The sequence below is a fragment of the Manis pentadactyla genome, chromosome 3, assembly GCF_030020395.1.
Source record: "Manis pentadactyla isolate mManPen7 chromosome 3, mManPen7.hap1, whole genome shotgun sequence".
NCBI classification, from domain to species: Eukaryota; Metazoa; Chordata; class Mammalia; order Pholidota; family Manidae; genus Manis; species Manis pentadactyla.
In genome coordinates, this window is record NC_080021.1 from 105,529,124 (window position 1) to 105,548,551 (window position 19,428).

At 39.6% G+C, this 19,428-nt stretch overlaps 1 protein-coding gene across 2 annotated transcripts in view; it reads right to left on the reverse strand.

Moving 5' to 3' along the window:
* Nucleotides 1-12,428, reverse strand: part of SLC39A12 (solute carrier family 39 member 12) — a 54,032-nt gene extending 41,604 nt beyond the window's left edge. For both annotated transcript variants that reach the window (XM_036881182.2, XM_036881180.2), the window contains exons 1-4: nucleotides 12,322-12,428; nucleotides 11,132-11,475; nucleotides 4,126-4,407; nucleotides 199-406 (exon numbers count right to left, since the gene is read on the reverse strand). In XM_036881182.2, the coding sequence (XP_036737077.2) occupies nucleotides 199-406; nucleotides 4,126-4,407; nucleotides 11,132-11,392 (751 nt within the window). In that variant the 5' untranslated portion in view covers nucleotides 11,393-11,475; nucleotides 12,322-12,428. The remainder of the gene's footprint in view (nucleotides 1-198; nucleotides 407-4,125; nucleotides 4,408-11,131; nucleotides 11,476-12,321) is intronic.
* Between the last annotated feature and the right edge of the window lie 7,000 nt (nucleotides 12,429-19,428).

The window sequence follows — 19,428 nt, forward strand, 5'->3', positions numbered from 1 at the left end:
GCTTTGGCCTCATCACCCCATAAACATCACAGCAAATTAGACTCAAAATGGCCATTTGAGCTCTCTTACTACATGCTGAGATAAAATATTGTGTAAAGCATACCTGAACAAATTTAGTCCTTGAAAAAGCATGATATTTTTTGGCACACTTCATTTAGTAGGTGTGACTGAAGTTCAATTCATGAAAAACATCCTTACCTGATAGGTTGAGAGTATTTGTACTATTCAAGGAACTGAAAATATATTCCATAAAGTAGTCTGGGGAAGGCAAGTTTGTTTGCCCCAGACAGACACCTTGGAGGGACAAAGCAATGATTGTGGCCGCAAGCTGAGGAAGTGTGTTTTCATCAGCACCATCACGGCTTAGTACTCCTGATCTTTTCTGCAGCACCTTGGTTTCCATACACTGAAGTGAGAGGCAAAGCAAAAAGAAATGTTAATCTCTGACGTTGTTTTGATTAAAACATCTTTAGGAGTTCCCCAAAAGATAAGAAAGTTCTTCATCTAACAGAGGACTGAATTGTTTGTGGGACCATTGTTACCATCATTCTACAGTCTCAGATATAACTCTACTGGAAAAACACTTACCTGCCATGACACTGAAAGGCTGGAATCTTACCTTACATCTCACTAGTATTTCCATTAATTCATTTATCATTTATTAAGTGCCTAATATGTGTCAGGTACCATGCTAAGTCCATTACATACATGCTTTCTTTTCATTCTCTCAAAGTTCTGTGCAGGGAGTACTCTCCACAGGTCCCCTGACTGATAAAGAGCAGAGTCCCTGTTCGCACTCTGATCTGACTACATAGCCTATGCTCTTAAATATTCTTACTTTTGTATATAGAAAAAATTGAAACACAGGATGGTGATGGGACTTTCATGTTATCAAAACAAGTTCCATAGCATAGTATACAGGACAGACAGATAAAGCCTTAATACTATCTCTGCTATTTCTAACTGGGTGACCTTGGGCAAAACTGTTAACCTTGCTAACCTTCTTATTCATTATCTGTGTAAAGGGGTAATGCCATTCACCACAAAGGTTATTAAGATTAGATGAGATAACACATGTAAAGCAATATAGTAGCTGGCACATAGACATAGTCAGCTCATCTTAGCTCTTACTATTATTGTCCCCAGTGTCTGGTAGTGCATCTGATAGTAGGCTGGAGAAGGTGGCAAGATCCAGATCAAGGAGGGCTTTATATTCAGTGCTATGAGTGATACAGCAGACCACTAATACAATAAGACCTGTTTTTGAAATGTCACTTTGGTAGTGAAGTAGTAAATGGATAGGAATAGACTTTAAGGGCAGAGAGTATAGTTAAGAAGTTATTGATTAATCCAAGATTTTTCTTGACCTAAGATGGTAGCACCAGAGATGGAAAGAAGTGGAATCATTTGAAGAATATTAAGAAGGTAGACTAAAGGACTTGGTGTGACAAGTGAAGGAATGCAGGAAGTCAAAAATGACTCAGGTTTCTGGATTTGCCAACTGTTTAATGGTAATGCCATTCACTCCACTATCCTCCTAATTTTGATATATTTAGAGAAGTAGCCAGAGGTTCCATGGATGAAAATAGTAAGTTGAAATAACAGATAGTATGAGCTCCTTTCTCACGGAGGTTATGAAAAAGTAAACTGTCACAAAATGTCACTGAGGATAAAGAAGAATTCCAATCAGTTTTTATCCCTGATGTGTGGTCATGAATGCCCATCCTCTATATAAGAGGCAGAGTTAGTGGAGACTCTATGTAGATATGTATTTATGTGCTATGGCAACAGCCAACAGTGGAAAGAATGGAGAGAGGTGGGAGCATTAAGTGATTGAGTCAGGAAGATACAGCAGAGTAGTTTGGACAAGAGAGAATGAAGGAATGGAGGGATATTTACATCTGGCCCATTAGGAAGGTTGGCTATGGTAGTGGAAAGTTTGTTTCTCTTGGTGAGCTGGTTAAGGCCCACCTGGCATGGCTGTTAGTTACTTGACCTATGGTGGTAAAGTCCTGTGCAGATCCAGACCTAGAAAAGCTAATAGTGGTGGGCCTGGTCTGCCAGCACTTTTGGGGACTTCATACCTACAGTTGGAGAGACCAGCAGTTTGTAATGAGGTGCTAACAGGCCTCCTGTAGAAATCTGGATAGGCTGCCTTCCTAAAAGAATTCTTTAGGCCAAGTGAATGACCCCAGGAACTAGAAAGAGTGGTGTCCCCAGGGGATAACTGGTCTAAGCCTAGCAAGGACTGAGCAGGAGCAGTGACTCACTCAAGTGATTCACTCAGATGACTCAATAAGAGCTCAATTCTTTTTGACTGAATAGATGGATAAAGTAGGGCTTCACATAACATTGAATTATTTTATCCTGTTCTAGAATTTTAACTTCACACATACCAGGTATTTGCCATCTGTTTTGGATAACCAGAGATCTGCATTGAATATATACACATCATCTTCTTTCAAGTATTGGGTTTCCATTCCTATTTAATCTGCACCAAAGGTCAGTTAACAGATAGGGTGACTAATATCCCAGTAGCTAGTTGGAACCAATCTTGTATCATGTAGATGTTGCACTGAAGAAATTATATGTAACCATACCTCCTTATTTAAGCAGAAAACTGAATTCTATAAAGGAAGCCCATTTTTCTCAATTGGAAATGGAAACAAAAATGTGGCCAAATTTTGAGATTCACAAGATTAGAGTTACCTAGTGATATTACACCATCCTTAGTAAACAGTCTTTACATTTATTCTGCCATTGACAAGAGAAATCACACATATTTACAAACTGGAAGATATATTTGCTGGTCATTAAGATACAGCATGATTGCACAGATACCTCTGGACTCCTCGAAGCAGTAGACTGACTCATAGACACTGAGAAGTGACTGGTGGTTACCGTGGAGGAGGGGTTGGGGTGGGTGGGAGGGTGAGGAGGATAAAAGGACACAAAAATTCTTAATCATAATATAAGTTGGTCATGGGGAAGTTTGTACAGAACAGAGAATATAGCCAAAGATTTTGTAACATCTTTTTATATTGACAGATAGTAACTGTACTAGTGGGGGTGAGGTTTTAATACTGTGACTAACTGTTGAACCACTGTATTGTATACTTGAAACCAATATAAGGTTGTATATCAACTATACTTCAATGGAAAAATAAACAAAAACAATACAGTGAAATATATCAGAAATATGTAATATCTTAAGCAGATTGCTAACCATATTAACAAATCTAAACGAGGTGTCCACTTAGAATTAGAGCAGAAATAAGTTAGTGTTGTAGAAGTAATAACATAGGTAGAGGCCATCTAGTGTTTCTCAAGAGGAAGGACGAACATCTGGTCTTCCTAGCATGTATATTCCTGCTACTGAGACTTAAGAATAAAGCTATTAAAATCTGATGTAATTTTAAAAAAGAAGAAAATGTGGCTTAAAAAAACTTCATGTTCACATAACATTATCTGTTTCAACTTCCCACTGCAAAGCAGAAAGCAAAGCAAAAGGTAACTGAAAGGCCACCTTTTGCTGGAATAGTAATGAAGACAAAGGGAATAGGTGCCCATTTCCTAACAGTGGGAGCTTTGAGAGAATAAAAGCACTTCAAGGGACCCCTGAACATATGTAACACAAATCAAAAGCCATGAAAAAATATATCATCTGTACTGACATGAGTAATTCTTTTTGCAAGGTGATTCTTCAGTGAAGCAACTAAGGATAAATTCATCTCTATCAAACTGGTTCTGCCTCTCCTTCCCTGACCAGAAAGCAAGGCAAATACAGTGCCCTCCCTGCTATGGGTAAATCCTTAGAGACTGATCAAAAGCCATGAGTCACACTTATTCTCATGCTCTGCAGAAGAGAGCTGCCATGTCACCTGCCTTGCCCACCCACCCACCCAACTTTTGGCTAATAATCATTTTTAAATAATTAGTTATTACATTAACCCTCTAAGACTTAGAATTTTAAATTGCATCATTTAACATCCCATAACTAAAAGCCACAAGTACCTGCTTCTCTTAGAAGGCCTTGACTGTCTTAGAAATAAATAAATGATGCAAAACAAGTCTCTGAGACTGAATCTTAGTAGCAGAGCTAGTTAGCAATGTTGCCCTTCTTACCTGGCCTCTAGAAGTGTCAAAGTACTTCCTGGTGAATGCCAAGATATCTTCTGTCTCATTCTGGGAAAGGAAATAGGCGTCTTCATCTTGCCTGAGATTGAGGAGACTGTGCAAGTAAAATTTATACTCTTTATTACTCATGTTGAGCTTTGAAGAACAGATCTCTTCCTGATGAATGATGTAGTAGAGGAGGAGAAGAGAAACTCTCTGGATCACATCTTCTCTGAACTGGTCTTCAAAATCTCCTTCAGCTATTAGTAACAGTGCATCTGGTTCAAAGCACTGTTCCAAAAGCAAAAAAATAACAAAACAAAAAACAGAAACAAAGCTTAGCAAATAGTCCTAGAATACTAACAAGTACAGAATCTCCACTGCTTATTATTTTATGAATAGGAGGGGAAAGTGAGCAGGCCTGACAGCCATACTCAAGACCATCACGGACTTTCATATAACGATGAAGCCCTCCTAGGGAGCCCTTGCTTCGTAGGCAGAATGCTTCTATCCCCAACTACAGTGTCATAAATGATCTCTTCACTGCCTTGAGTAAAACCAGCTGACTCTTTGGCTTTTAAAGTGATTCCCCATTGCATTTAGAATGAAATCCAACCTCCTTACACTTTTCTCCTTGGTCTGGACCCTGCCTACCCGCCCCCCTGCCTTAGCCTCTCTTCACCACTTTCACTAAATTTCTGCCCCTATGACTTTAGTCAGTTTCTCCAAGTTCCTTTCCACTATCCTTCATCGTCAAAGTACTGCCTTCCGAATGCCAAGATAATCTTCCTCTCATTCCTCAAATCTCTACTGAAGTGCCACCCCACTTCGAGATGTCCTCTTGGACACCCTGTAGAAAGCCAGCACCCCCGCGCCATATTCTCCAGCACGGCACTGTTCCGTATAAATAGAATATAAGCCACAAATACCAGCCATACATGTCATTTAAAATTTTTGAGTAGCCACATTTTAAAAAGTAAAAAGAAACAGGTGGTATTAATTTTAATAGTGTATTTAATAATTTTTATTGAAACATATATCCAAGAAATGATTTCAACATATAATTAGAATTTTAAAAAATTATTAATGAATTATTTGACATTCTTTTTGTCATGCTAAGTCTTTGCAATCTGGTGTGTACATTACACTTACCAGCATATCTCAGTTCAGACAAGCCACATTTCAACTGCCCAACAGTCACATGTGATTTGTGGCTGCTCTAGCTGCCATTTATTTTTTATTTTTTATTATCTTCATAGCACTAGTATTCTAAAATTACTTTGCTTGTTTATTTCCTCCCGCCGATTGAGGACAAGTTGTCTATTAAGACTGGGTTTCATCTGTACACTGTTATATCCTCAGCATCTAGCACAATACCTGGCATCCGGGAGGTGTGAAATGGAATGATGAGTACCACCCGCCTCTCTTTTATCATACCTAAGAGAACTGCTAAAAATGTTTCCACGACTTGTTTCACAGCCCAAGGCCAAACACCTGGCTCATCTACTCTGGGAAGAAGAAGTGTTTGGGATAATGTGGTGGGACAATGAGAAAAAGATACATACAGGGCTTGGGGAAGTAAAGCTCTCCCACCAAGACAGAAGCTGCCTTTCTTCCAAGACAATAGGAAGCACGTTGAGATTCTCCTAGGATCCCAGAGTCAGCCCATTTCAAGGCATCAGCCTCCAGGGAAGGCAGTGAGGGATGCCTGTCCTGAGCTCCAGAGGGACTTGTCGGGCTGGGGGACAATTTACTATACTTTAATCTCTTCTCGGAGGTGGAAGTTTCAGGGATTCTAACTCCATGTCTGCTGTGTATCCCACTGGGCAACATCTGGTACCTACCATGTGAGGCAGGAAGAAACATGTCATCCATCTCTGAAGCAAAGCATTACCCTTTCTTCAGAAGCTTCACGGGCTCGTCTCTCCCCATCTCTAACCGCAAGGGGGTAAGAACTCAGCAAACAGAGGGGCATGGTCTTCTCAGCAAGATCAACTCTTAATGGGATTATTAAGCTCCACCACGGAAACCTCAGCAGCCCCTTTCTGACCCCTAATTAGCCCACAAGAAAAGTCCACAGGTTGGTAGATGTTGGCAGGGCTCACACCAAAACTCAAGGAAGTGGATCGGTTGAAATAGAAGTACAATAAAGCCATTCTCTGCATCAAATAGCCTCTTAAAACCAAACTGTTGGTAGTATTAGCTACCATTTATTGGGAGCAATTTGTTCAGGGAAGTGCTAAGCACCTTATGTATTCAAACATTCCCCAGTGTACAAATCTAACTGGTTCTGGAAAAGATGTCAGATAATGAATTTTTGATGGTGGGAACCTTATTCCATTATTTTAAATGGGAAAACAAAATGTCCCAGCCTATATATTAACTGATCAAATATTTCTGCATAATATATATAAAGTATTTGAAATACCAATAACCCAATTATTTAATGCATAATGAGTTAAATAATTGGTATGTTTGTGTGCAATAGCAAGGATGTACACAGAATCAACATGAATTATATTTTCATTTTTTAAGGAAAGTGTACCCACAGTATATGTAAAAATCCAAGTCTCAGTAAAGGTAAGTAATATACCTAAAGCCACACAGCTAATCATGATTGCTCAGTCTTAATTCCTGCCCTGTCAATGATGGCTTTATTATCTTACTCCTTTGTTTTGTGCCATGAAGAACATAAGCTGTTGACCACCTGTGTACTTGATGTGAAGTCCCTTCAACCAGTAATTTTCTCTCCCTACTATTTAGTAGGAAGAAGTGAATTAGGAGGCTAGGAAATGGTAAGGCTCTAAGAGCAATCACTGAGAGCATGGTATAACCAGAGGGTTGAGTTAGTTCTTGTTGAGCGACTTTCCAGTGCTGCTTAGGTCATTTGATGGGACTGGGTAGGTGGAAAGAAGAGTGTCAATGACGTGAGGAGTAGGCTCTCCATGAGGCCACCAGACCAGGCATATGAGGCCATGGCTTGGTTGACAGCACAAAGCAGTGCATGTGGCCACACCTGATCCCATCCAAGGTACCTGAGACCTCTGTCACTTCACAGCTCCTTCTCAATGTACCTTTTGAGGATTGGCATTAGAGGAATGTGGCATGGAGCCACAGAAAATAGGGTAAGATCTGTAATCATGCAGATGTTCAGTCCAGAAATGGTTTGTAAAAAGCATACAACATGAATGGTTAATTTGTTTCTGACTTTTAAATGTTTTAAATCATTGTGTCAGCATCTCATTTTGTCTGACTAGAGATATTGGTCATCTGGAACAAACAAATGTTAAACCTTGCTTAAATTTTTTGAAGCCTGCTTGAATAAGGCTTAACTGTGAATCAAACAACCATGGGCTGAAAACTTTGTGCCCTTTTATGATATTTCAATCTTAAAGAAGTTACCTTTACACAGAAGGCAGTGGCTTGAAGAAAGCATGCTATAGGAGATGTGACAAAAAGCACTGTGAGGTTGGTGCAGGGACTAGCATTTTCAGTTCATCACTGCCAGATTTATTTTAGTTAAAATTTTTAAAGTCGCTAAGGTGGCTCAGCTGTGTTTGGGAGATGTTTATTTAGCAAACTTTTGCAAATATGTCCACCCCATAGGGATCAAGAGCCATCCAAGGTGCTGACTTACTCTTTGTTAAAAAAGAATCGACTCATTCAGGAATAATCCATTGATTTTCTTTTTCGTCTTGTGAGGTAGGGGCATATGGTTTAAGGGGGAAAAACACTGATTCTGGGAGTTAGTTTTAAAGACTTCATGAGGAAATAAACTTTGGGAAAAGACTGGTTAAAATGCAAGAAGCTCTACTTACTAATCTAAATGGACTATCCAGTTACTTGGTAGAATTTTCTATGGCACCCTATCACCAATCAGATTGCCCTACCTGCTTAAGTCAGCCCTGTTTATTGCTTAGGCTGGGTGAGAGCCTCAGTAACAAAAAGCAGTAGAAAATATTTCTCCTTCTATATTAATGGGGTAATTGTCAGACCTATAGTGTAAGTAAAAAAATTTTTTAACCCAAAGATGTTTAAAATTTGATTCAGGTTTATGAATAAACCCACTGCCCTCTTTTCAAGTTCTTAGATTTCTTTAAAGGGTGTTTTTTCAGGGTGGGGGGGTTGCTTACAATTGACTGTAAAATATAAGAGGGAAATTGTATTTTTTCCTTTTCCTGCCAAACCAAGAGCTGGAAGGATGTCAGCTAATGGCAGGAGCTGGCTTTCTGGGAGTCTCTACTAGATTTAGTGGCATTTCTGGCTAACAAAAAGAAAAGTCTTAACCAAGAAGAGTTAAAATAAATTTATTAGATAAACAAGTTAAAGCTTGAAGCTTTCCACACTTTATTCCATGACAGATATGACAAATTCAGGGGGTGGGGGATTGAGTTAAATGCAGGACCTTAAAGCTGTGGTTCTCCACCTTGACTGTGTCTTAGAATAGCCTGGAGATTGTGGTTAGAAATACCAAGCCTCTAGCACAGTTGAGGAGGGCAGGGGGACAGCAGGAGGGGGTTCTGAGGAATGTCTCATTTCTCAGAAGTTCTGCAGGTGCTTCACAAACATGCTCTGGTGTCCCTGGACAAGGAAAGATTGGCCACTTCCATGAAGCACAGGGACTATCAGGGGATGGAGGGAGCCCCTCCATCCAGGCTCATGCATATATGGCCATGTGGTCCTCACAGGGAGCTCCCTGTAGAAGGAATCATCACCTCGGTCTTATGGGTAAGGAAGCTGAGGTTTGCCATGTCTAACAGCTAGAAGGACCCAGAACAAGCATTCAACCTGTTGCTGGCTGTCTCCAGACACGGGGTTCTTTTCCTTTCTTCACTTCTGGAACCCACGCAGTGTGGTGGTTCTCATTGTTACTGCTGTGGAATTTCTTCTCTTGGACTTACTGAATCCCTCATTAAATTCAATAAACCTCCATTCTAACCCTTCTCATTAAAAAAAGAAAAAGCCATGATCAGGCAAAACTACCCATTTTTAAAGGCGACAGCTTGAGTGAATCTATTTTTAAATGCATATTGTTAGATAAATGCAAATTTGAGTGCCCTCAAATACTTCAGATGGATGTATTTTTAATTTAGTTTTTACCCAAACCTGAAATGAAATCAAGAATTTTTTTTTACCCTCTCCACAAATTCAAGATACCCACTTCTCTCTCTTTTCAGATATCTAGAGATATGAACTCACCCCCTTTTTACTGCAGCAGTTCGGATATGAACCCTGCCTCTCAGTGGACAAAGTGCCTAAAAAGACAAAGATTCAACAGCAAGCCGAAGCCCTGTGGTTTGTACTGGAATGCGGGTGTTTGTGAAGTCAGGAGGATACTGGTCTCCCTGGGTTTTCATGAATGACAAGAAGAGATTCCATGGGCTCCTTGGTTATGGGTGATTTGGATGAATTGTAGAGCACTGAGCAGGGCTGAATTTGCCCTTTTGTTTTTGCATCAGGCAATGAGAAATAGCTGCAGTAAGAGGGCAAAGCTATTAAAGACAGTGTTTCACATCCTAGGAATGAAACTAATTCAAACAGAAGCTAAATTGGCCAAACTCTTGATAATGTCACAGAAAATAAAAAATACAAAACAACCCCTCCCCCCAAAAAATGGAGAACAATTTTGCATGTTTATATTCCCCTAGCTAAACTAATATTCAACCAGCCTTAATAAGGCAATTTCTGTCATTAGAGGAGAACATTTCCCTGAAGCAAATTCTCAAGAGGACATTAATAAGATATGACTCCCAGTTATGTCTATTGGGAAATCTTATGTTGCTATATATATAAATTAATGTCATCACAGATGACTTGCCTATTATAACAAGTTTTTTTCTAGGAACCCTAGGGAATTTTACTAATTACTAAATTATTTATTGTTTGCACAGAGCAGAGAAAAATTCTATTAGCAAGACCCTTCTGGCATGAAAAACAAAACAAAACATTTGGCCACGTTAATGTTTCCCTTAGAACTAAGCAGTATGCAGTATTGAGAATATCTGCCAAAATTTATTTGGGGAGCAGTTACTTGCTTGTATATATTTGTTTATGTCTTCATTTATTTGTTTGTGGGGGGTTCATTCTGAAAAATCTTGTCTGTCAAGAAAGGGGTAGTGCAGAATGTTTCTGTTTGCTTTGCTTTGTAGTTACTTTAAGTCATTTTAAGAGGGCTTCTCCTGCCAGTCCCCCCACCATGCCATCCACCTACCCAAATAGAGACATTCTGATTCCTCATTAAATGCTAATTTTACATTAATGTTGCTTTTACATTAACAGGACCTGCAGAAAATTTTTTTTTTAAATTCCATTCCAGGCAAGTGAAATCTCAATTTCTAGAGGGGGAGGAAGCCCAAATATGGTTATATGTGAAACCTGCTCAGGACTGATGTGTAAGCAGGCTTTGAGAGTCACTTGCACACTAGGGGAAGGCTGGGACTGGGCCCTAGCAGCCAGGGATCTCATTTTAGCTCCACCAATTGCACTTATCTCCCCCACCTTGATTCCTCATTTTTTAAAAGATGATTATCCAATTCATTAACTACCCACCATACAAAGTACTAGAAAATACTAAGTAACATCCAGGAGAAACAACTTATAAATTGAGGGTTAGACAAACATCAGATCACCATCATTATGCTACAGAAACAAATAGTATCTATCTAACCAATCATGTGCAATTCACTGCAAATGCAAGAAAAGGATTAGTAAACCAGAAAGAAAGGAGACCTAAAAGTTCACACTTGCAAATAAATACCCCTACACACACAGAAGGATTGTAGAAAGGCTTATATAAACACTACCATTTTAATTAAATAGAAATCCACCCTATCTTTAAAGGCTAAATCTAGGCTGCTGACTGACTTGTATCCCAAATAGGGGATAATATGCCACAATGCCCCCCTGGGTATTGGAAGGTTTGCGTTTGATTTCGCTTTGCTGAAGTAAATGCTAGAGAATCCACTGCTCTCTTGGGAACATGCCCTGGTACCCAATGCCATTTTATTGCACTAACCAGATTGCAATCTCCTTGCATTCCATTTGTCCTCCGTGGACATCCAGTTTTCTCCAAAAATGCTTTGATGAGGCTTCTTGAGCAGTTCAGGGGTAGAGGGTCACCAGGAGAGAGAAGTTGTAGTACTTCTGTCAGTTGGCCTGCACTCCAAGTGCCTCTGCTGCCTGGGGTTGAGGGTTTTTCTGTCTCAGCAGAGGAAACAAGGCTGAGCAGAGGGAACAGCGGCACCCAAAATACCGAAAGCTTTGTCCAGACGCACATGTCCACTCTGCCTTTACCTCAAATCAGTGTTTGATGGAGATGGGTGAGTTGTTCACCGTGTAAACTTATAAAGGGAGGAATTTCTGTGGTAAAGGGGGGAAAAAGGCTTTAATTATTGTGCCTGCAACATGTTTGAAAGGATTCATTTATTGGGTGGCTAAGCTGATTTGCAATGACAAGCTGTTCCTGAACAACAGGGAGTCTGTAGGTCATTTATAACCCCTAAATGGCAGGGAACGATCCTGGTTATAGACTTTCAAACTTTAAAACAGCCAAGAAGTTCATGTATTGCCTTTCTCTGAACTAAATACAGAGTAAAAAATTAGGAAGAATATGCTTCTCGGTTTGCCCTGCAGGTAGTACAAGTCATAGGATCCATAATAGGAAATACCTTCATATTATCCCATGGGAAAGTTGAATTCCCAGAGATTTGTGGTCCTCACCACTGAAGTAAAGAAAAAAGAAATGTTAATAAATTACCAATATTATGTTGGTAAGAAGGTTTTAGATAAGGAAGAGTACTAGAAGAAATAGTAACATCCAGAAAACCCTGGTCACTTTTTAGTTTTAAGTTTGTTAAAAGAATGAACTATCTTAGAAAAACAAGAGAGTTACAAGATTGCATGAGCCATGATAAGCCCATGTACTCAGTGGTCACTAACTACAAATGTGAGGGACCACTTTAAGACCAATCAACTTTCTGGAAAAAATTGATCTCTTCAACTGATGGCTTAAAGAATAAAAAATGTGAACAGCATCTCATGTCCAATCTTGGCCCAGAGATGAGCTAATAATGACTGAAGAATAGTAACAAAGATACTGGGATTACTTTTGTGGTTAAAACAAAAAGAGAGAGAGTTTGAGATTCTCATGTTAGCATTTTTAAAATGGTAGAAGATGATAGAAACATTTCTAAACCCAGTGCTTACCTTCAGAAGAAAGATAAATGATTATGCATCTGGAGCTCTGTGGCCTTTTAAATCTCGGAGAGTGTTCTATGGTTACAAAATCCTCTGTTTTTAAAATTCCTTGACTGTGCAGTGGTTGCTGGAGAGGATTATTTCAGCCCAGAGAAGTTTTCAGTTGCTATGGAGAAAGCAGCTTCGTAGGCAACAATGAAAGTAAGAACTTTATGTCTGGCAGATTTTCAGGAAAATCAAATAAATGTGGCTAATGAACCTGACTTTTCATATCAACATTTACCAATTTTCTTAGAATTCTAAGGAAATTTCAGCATTTCTTAGCTGCTTGCCTTTTAAGGGACAGATTTAGGTCAAAGGATTTGACCTTGCAGAATGAAAAGACTTCAGAGTTGGGTCAAGATTTTTTCTTCCCAGCTGATTCTGTGATAACTGTTTTATTCACACTCAACACAAGGATTTTTTGAAAAGATAGAGTCTTTAGAACTTTATTTATTTGATAAGGTGCAGAGGTTTAAAATATTTAATGCCTTCATAAATTCATAAATAGATGTTCTCAAACAAGGAGAAAAGTATTTGTTGAAGGAATAAAGTTCTTACCTGGGAAGTAAGTGAATGCTACTGGGGAACTTCACTTAGCTCTATAAGATATATATTATGATCCCAGAACCTGTGCTCCAAACGATTCCATAAGGCCCTTCAGGCCCTGTGAAACAGGCTCTCTGTGAATCATTAGTGAATAAGTGACTAAAAGAACAAAGTGGTTAGTTTTATAGGCAGTGAGAGAAGTTAAAACCCAAGATTTCAAAGTAGACAGAGTACATGTAAATTGCACATAGGAGAAACATAGAGTGAATCTGCAGAATGTAGGGAATGGAGAGAGATTCTGAGTTCAATTCTGTGAGCTGTAGGTGGGGAAGAGAGGGGACAGAGGAAATGAAAAAAGAAAGAAGTTGGGATAAGTAGTCTCTTCAGCCACTAACTGGACATGAAAATTGGAACAAGGGTCAGATATTCCTCTGAGAATGCTGGTTACACCGATGGAAATATGAAAGACAAATGCACCAAGAAAATGTTGGGCTTCTCTTCAATTACACATCACAGAGAACTTGGATTAACCTAAATGTCAAGGAAAGGGACTTGGCCTGAGTCTCTTGACCTCTATGGTGAGATTAACTGGAGCTGGAGTCCAGAATCGTCAGGCCAACAGAGGGGTAAGTAGTTGGTCATGACCTTCCAGCATGGATCCAGTGGAGGCAGGGAAGGGAATGGGCCCAGAGCAGAGGGTTCCCTAGACAGGCTTTCTGCAGCATTCTGCTCCTGCCTCCTGCCACCCCACAGTGGGGGGCACCCCAGAATCATTTGCAGGCTCAGCCCTGTCTCATTCTCAGGGACTTGCCTAGGAGATTACTAAGGAAAAATGGCCCAATCTATTGAGCAAATTATCCAGCCCTACCTTTTGGCACCTGTGTTTTGCTTTGTTTCTGGAATTAAGCATTTGCTTCCTAGCCCAGCTCCAAAGAACAGGTTCTGAAACCTGCCCTCCCTGCCCAAGTCCCACTGCATAACCTACCTGATTGTAGCAGACCTGGATCTTGATTTGCTCTAAACAGTGGTCCCAGGACAGTGCCCCTGCTGGGACTTTGGGTACTTTTTCCTGATTCTCTGGAAGTCCAGCATGGAAGTCACATGTTTCCTGGCCTCAGATTCCCTATGGCTAGGGGATCCCTCCCAATCTATGAGTTTTCTCATGCAGGAATTTTCAAACACCAACCACTACTCTCAGCTGCTCCAACACCCTCACCATCCGAACCACAAGCCACAAGGCTCCCAAGTACATGACACTGTCACAGGCCAACGCCTGCTCCATTTGCCTCTGAGGCCCGCTCCACCCTTATACTCACACCTACAATTCAAACACCAGCCAGGCTCTGATTACTGTGCCATGGGAGGCAGAGATCAGGAGCAGCAGGCAGATGCCCTGCATGCAGGTTCTGAGGCAGGAAAAGCAGGGGAGGCTCACAGAAGAGAGGAAAGGAAGGAATCCTTATTGGAACAAAACTCTTGGCTGAGCGTGGCTGCGTCACCCTCTTGGCCCGGCTCTGGGTTGTAGCTTTAACTCTGTCCTCGACCTGCCTGCTTCCCCAACAAGCCTTAAATCAACCTTTCTTAAACATGGTTTTATTTGTAATCCCAATCAACTTCTAGGGGTAATGAGCTTCACATGCTAATTAAACAAGCATGTAAAGAAGGAGCTCATTTACTTGTGATTGGCATTTATAATGCATTTAGCCCCGAATTGGGACCAGTCTCATCTGATGCAGTATCTCCTGATACACAGGCAACCTCCTTAAGTATCACAGGAAAATGTTGTAGACGGAGGCCAGAAGGAAGGGGAAGACTGACCAATCCTTCCTTCTTCCTTCAGTTCCAATGCTTTGCCTTTTGGTGTGACCTGGGTTTCAAACTTCTTCCTCATGTCAGTAGAATGTATTTATATGTGAACCCTGCCTTGGCATAGAAAGAATTTAAAGGGGCTCCCAGGAAACATAAAATACAACATGGTAACAACTTAAGAGACTGAAATAGGGTAGAGCCATAGTTCAGGGCTGCCCTGTACAGTTTTGCAGGTTGGGCACTGTACAACTCTAGGAATCATCATTTCCTCTTATAATCATCACAGATCTGTATACTTATTCCAACAGTTGTCCAGCAAATGTCCTGAGGAAAGGAGGCTTTGAGCTGGTGGCAGAGCTGCCTGTGCTCCTCTTCCCCTGCCTCCCACCTGTCCCTGTAGGGCCGTCCCTAGCAGTAAGATCGGGTTCTACAATTCTGAGCTACTCCTGGGCCTAGCTTCTCCTCATTTGCCCCCTTACACTCTCTTCTTCCAATACACTAACCTCTCTAAATAATAATTTTAATGATGTTCAATAAGGTTTTCTGTGTATCTTTTATGCCAAGGCACCATGCTAAGCAACTTCACATACCTTTTCTCATGTAATATCAATTGAACTTAAAGAACTCACTGTACATTTCAGAAACACCTAATGTCACACAAAAATTCAGGCCTGTCCACAGCAAAGTTGGTACTTTTACCAAGAAGCAACTGTCTGTTGTGAAGCAATCCCATGTTTTTATTTTAAGACCAAGCTTCTTTTTACAACACAGCATGGGGGATACAGAAGGGAATTGGATGAGAGCCCATCCTGAAGGAAATAGTCTGCTACATTTTGATTTTTGTATTTTCCCCAAAGCCCATTCAGCCTCCAAATTCTCAGAGACAAAAGAAATAAAGAGAAAGTAGAACTTTAAAACAAATAGAATCTTAGGCTCTGCTCTTCTGTAATACTTAACGGGACTACTCACCAGGCATTTGAAACAAATGTTCTTCATTTTCTAAACTGTTCTCTTAGAGGAAAAAGAATATCAACTGAAAAGGCAACCCCTATAAGGTAGGAACTAGTCTTACACAGCTTCTCATCCTATAATACTGCCCATATCACTGTTATTTCCAACAATTAGAAAATATCCACTGTTTTAAATTAGACTTTGAGGTTTTTGATTTAAATAAAGAGAAAGTAGAACTTTAAAACAAATAGAATCTTAGGCTCTGCTCTTCTGTAATACTTAACGGGACTACTCACCAGGCATTTGAAACAAATGTTCTTCATTTTCTAAACTGTTCTCTTAGAGGAAAAAGAATATCAACTGAAAAGGCAACCCCTATAAGGTAGGAACTAGTCTTACACAGCTTCTCATCCTATAATACTGCCCATATCACTGTTATTTCCAACAATTAGAAAATATCCACTGTTTTAAATTAGACTTTGAGGTTTTTGATTTGGAAGCTGGTAGTAAAAATGGTTTTATATTAAAAAATATTTTTCTTCTCCTTATAGAAGCCATATATGATCACTAATTTTAAAAAACTGTAAAAAATATCTAAGAGCATAAAAAAAGAAGATGGCTTCTCCCCCGGATGTAACAGATACAAATGTCTCTCTTCATTCTTTCAACATAATTTGGATTATGTTATATGTACAATTTTGAAGCTCATTGTTTTTACTCATTATACACGTCAGTGTTGCTAGGAATGCGCCTATTTGATTAACCATTTCAAAAACCCCTTCATTTGGCTTTGATGAATCCTCATTACAGTCTGCTGTCCGTCTCATAGTTTCTATTCTTTTTGTTATTTTCCCCCTTCATTGGCTCCTTCTGTGGAGATAAAGCTTTGAGTGGCAGACTTCACTAAATGCCTCCACAATATCCATTCCTCCTCCTTCCATTTGTTCAAGGCAGCAAAGCGTCCAACTAAAACCTGCACTTGTCCAGACTTATTAAAAAGGAGGTACATGACACAGTTCTGAGATCATGTGAGTGGAAGTCTGTGGGGACATCAAAGGGGGCCTCCTGCCTGGACTGCAGAGGTCACATCACATGTGGGCCCAGTGAGGTCAGAGCAGGAAAACAGAGGTCTCTCCACTCAAATTGGAGGAGCAGGAAAACAGAAGAAAGAGCCTGGGCCCTAACGATAAACTCCAAGTCACCTTAGGATCCCGAGCTGCCTGTCCTTAGAGTGCTGGTTGAGTGAAACCAATAAACACCTATCTCTGTGAGATCCTGTCAGTCAAGTTTTCTGTTGATTTAAGTCAAATGCAAACACTGGTGCTGCTTGGGACTACGATACCTCTTGTCATCTTTTTTCTGTTTCTTAAAGTGACATTTCACACATGGGAAAAGCTAATGGAAATGGAAAGCTGGTATTAAGAGGTCTGGTGACCACTTAATTTCACAACTATTTTCTGACTCACTCTGGGTGAATCACTGCACAAATAGGTGCACTAGTCATCTATTTCTGAATAACAAATGAACACAAACATAGACTAGAAGCAAGACACCTTTCCTGTCTCACAGCTCCTGTGGGTCAGTAGTCCAGGCATGGCGCATGTGGGTCCTTTGCTTCAAGTTTCTCAGGCTCCTAGTGTTGGCCAGGGCTGGGGTTTCTTTTCAAGATTCAACTGTGGAAGGATCCCCTTTCAAGCTCACATGGTTCTTGGCAGTCTTATCAATTGTAATCATAGAGTGACATCCCATATTTTACTGGTCAGAAGTTAATCCAGGTTATACCCATAGTCAAATGGCAGGAATATCATACAGGTGTGAATGCCAGGAGGTAGGGATCATTTGGGGGCCAAAAGGTATCCAAGGAAGAAGGGTGAGAAATAACATGGGTAAATATGACAAATAGTATTCCAACTGTCTGTATTTTTCATCAGTTCTCTTTTCTGGAGAAGTAAAGATAGAATTTCTTGCATCTTTCTGTATTCCCTAACCAGTCTCAAACTTTACTCGTTTCAAAGCCCACCTGGAATTAACTACAAATATTATGAAGAATATATTCAACCTTTAATATTTGTTCAGAATCTTGAGCACCAGTCTAAAACACTGGGAAAGGTTTCCTTTTTAATTTAATTTCTTACTTGCCTGATCCTAAAATTAAGAACTGATATTTTATAATTTGAGATGGAAGGATATTAAAGTACATAACCACTAGACAAGTTTTTTACTCCCAAAACCAGAAATCCTGCAATTTCTAAAATATTTATTGAAAAATAGCAGAATTCTTACTTAACATTTTATCCTGATTTTAAGATTTTGGTTTCAATTAATGGATTTATCAAAATTACGTAATGTACTAAAATGTACATCTTTGGAAAATCCTGCAAGTTAATGACAATTTTTTTAAAAATACAGGACTCAAATATTGCTAAGAAAGAATGACTGAACATTATTTACACTGATTAAACTAAAGGCATTCGCATCCTACATAATAAATTTTACAATGCTTATTATTTAGTGGATTTTAGTCTCAGTATGAAAAGAGATGTTTTCAATATTTGTGCAATTATTACACACATTGTATATTTAAAAAGTTATTATTAAAACATTTCTGCATAATATTATATAGATCATAACTATGTCAAATATATTCATGGCAAGTATATTGGTTATAAATTAATATTAATAGTAGTTCCCCAGTGGTAGGAATATAAGTGATTTTTCCTTCTATTTTTTATCCAAATTTCCTATAATAAACATGAATAATTTTGCACAACAGGAAAAAAATATCACTTTTAAAAGAGGACTGGCATAAATCAAAAGTTTTTCCATTTCTAATTAATTTGCTTTAGCAGCAAAACTCTTCTTTTAAAAGAAATCCTTAGAGGAACCCTAATATATAAGTCTGAGAAGACTGATAATTATTTTGGAAAGTAATTTTCATTGTGGAACTCCACAACAGCTCAGAGCTCTTTGAGACACATTTTACAACCACCAGGTGAAATGCTTCCTAGAATTCTTTGAAGCAAGTGGTGAGAGTAGGAATCAGACAGACCTGGATTAAAGAATACTGACCCCAAGTAGGACTTTTTAATGGGCCTCTGAGCCTCCTCTTCACTTTTAAGATAGAAACAGCATTTGCCCCTATAGCATTTGGTACCTGATACACAGCCATGAGCTCAATAAAGGGACTATCGTCACAATGCAATTATTATACAAGCTCTACATGTAATTCCATCAAAAGTCATTCTCCAGTGCCTCTCTCTCTGGCTTTTTCTCCAGGCCACCTTCCTTTGCTTCTGTTACACTGATCTTCTCCAGGTTCTGCTACTCATGCCCTTCTCTCAGGCTGAAATGGCCCTTTCTCTCCTCAGCTGCCAAATCAACAGTATTTTTCCCCCTAAGGTTCAGCTCAAATACCACTGCCTTTCTTTTTCACTTTTTCTTTTTTTTTTATTAAGGTATTCTTGATATACACTCTTATGAAGGTTTCACGTTAAAAAAACAATGTGGTTACTACATTTACCCATATTATCAAGTCCCCACCCATACCCCAGTGCAGTCACTGTCCATCAGTGTAGTAATGCCACAGATTCCCTATTTGCCTTCTCTGTGCTACACTATTTTCCCTGTGACCCCACACACCATGTGTACTAAACATAAAACCCCTCAATCCCCTTCTCCCTCCCTCCCCACCCACCCTCAAATACCCCTCCCCTTTGGTAACCACTAGTTCCTTCTTGGAGACTTTGAGTCTGCTGCTATTTTGTTCCT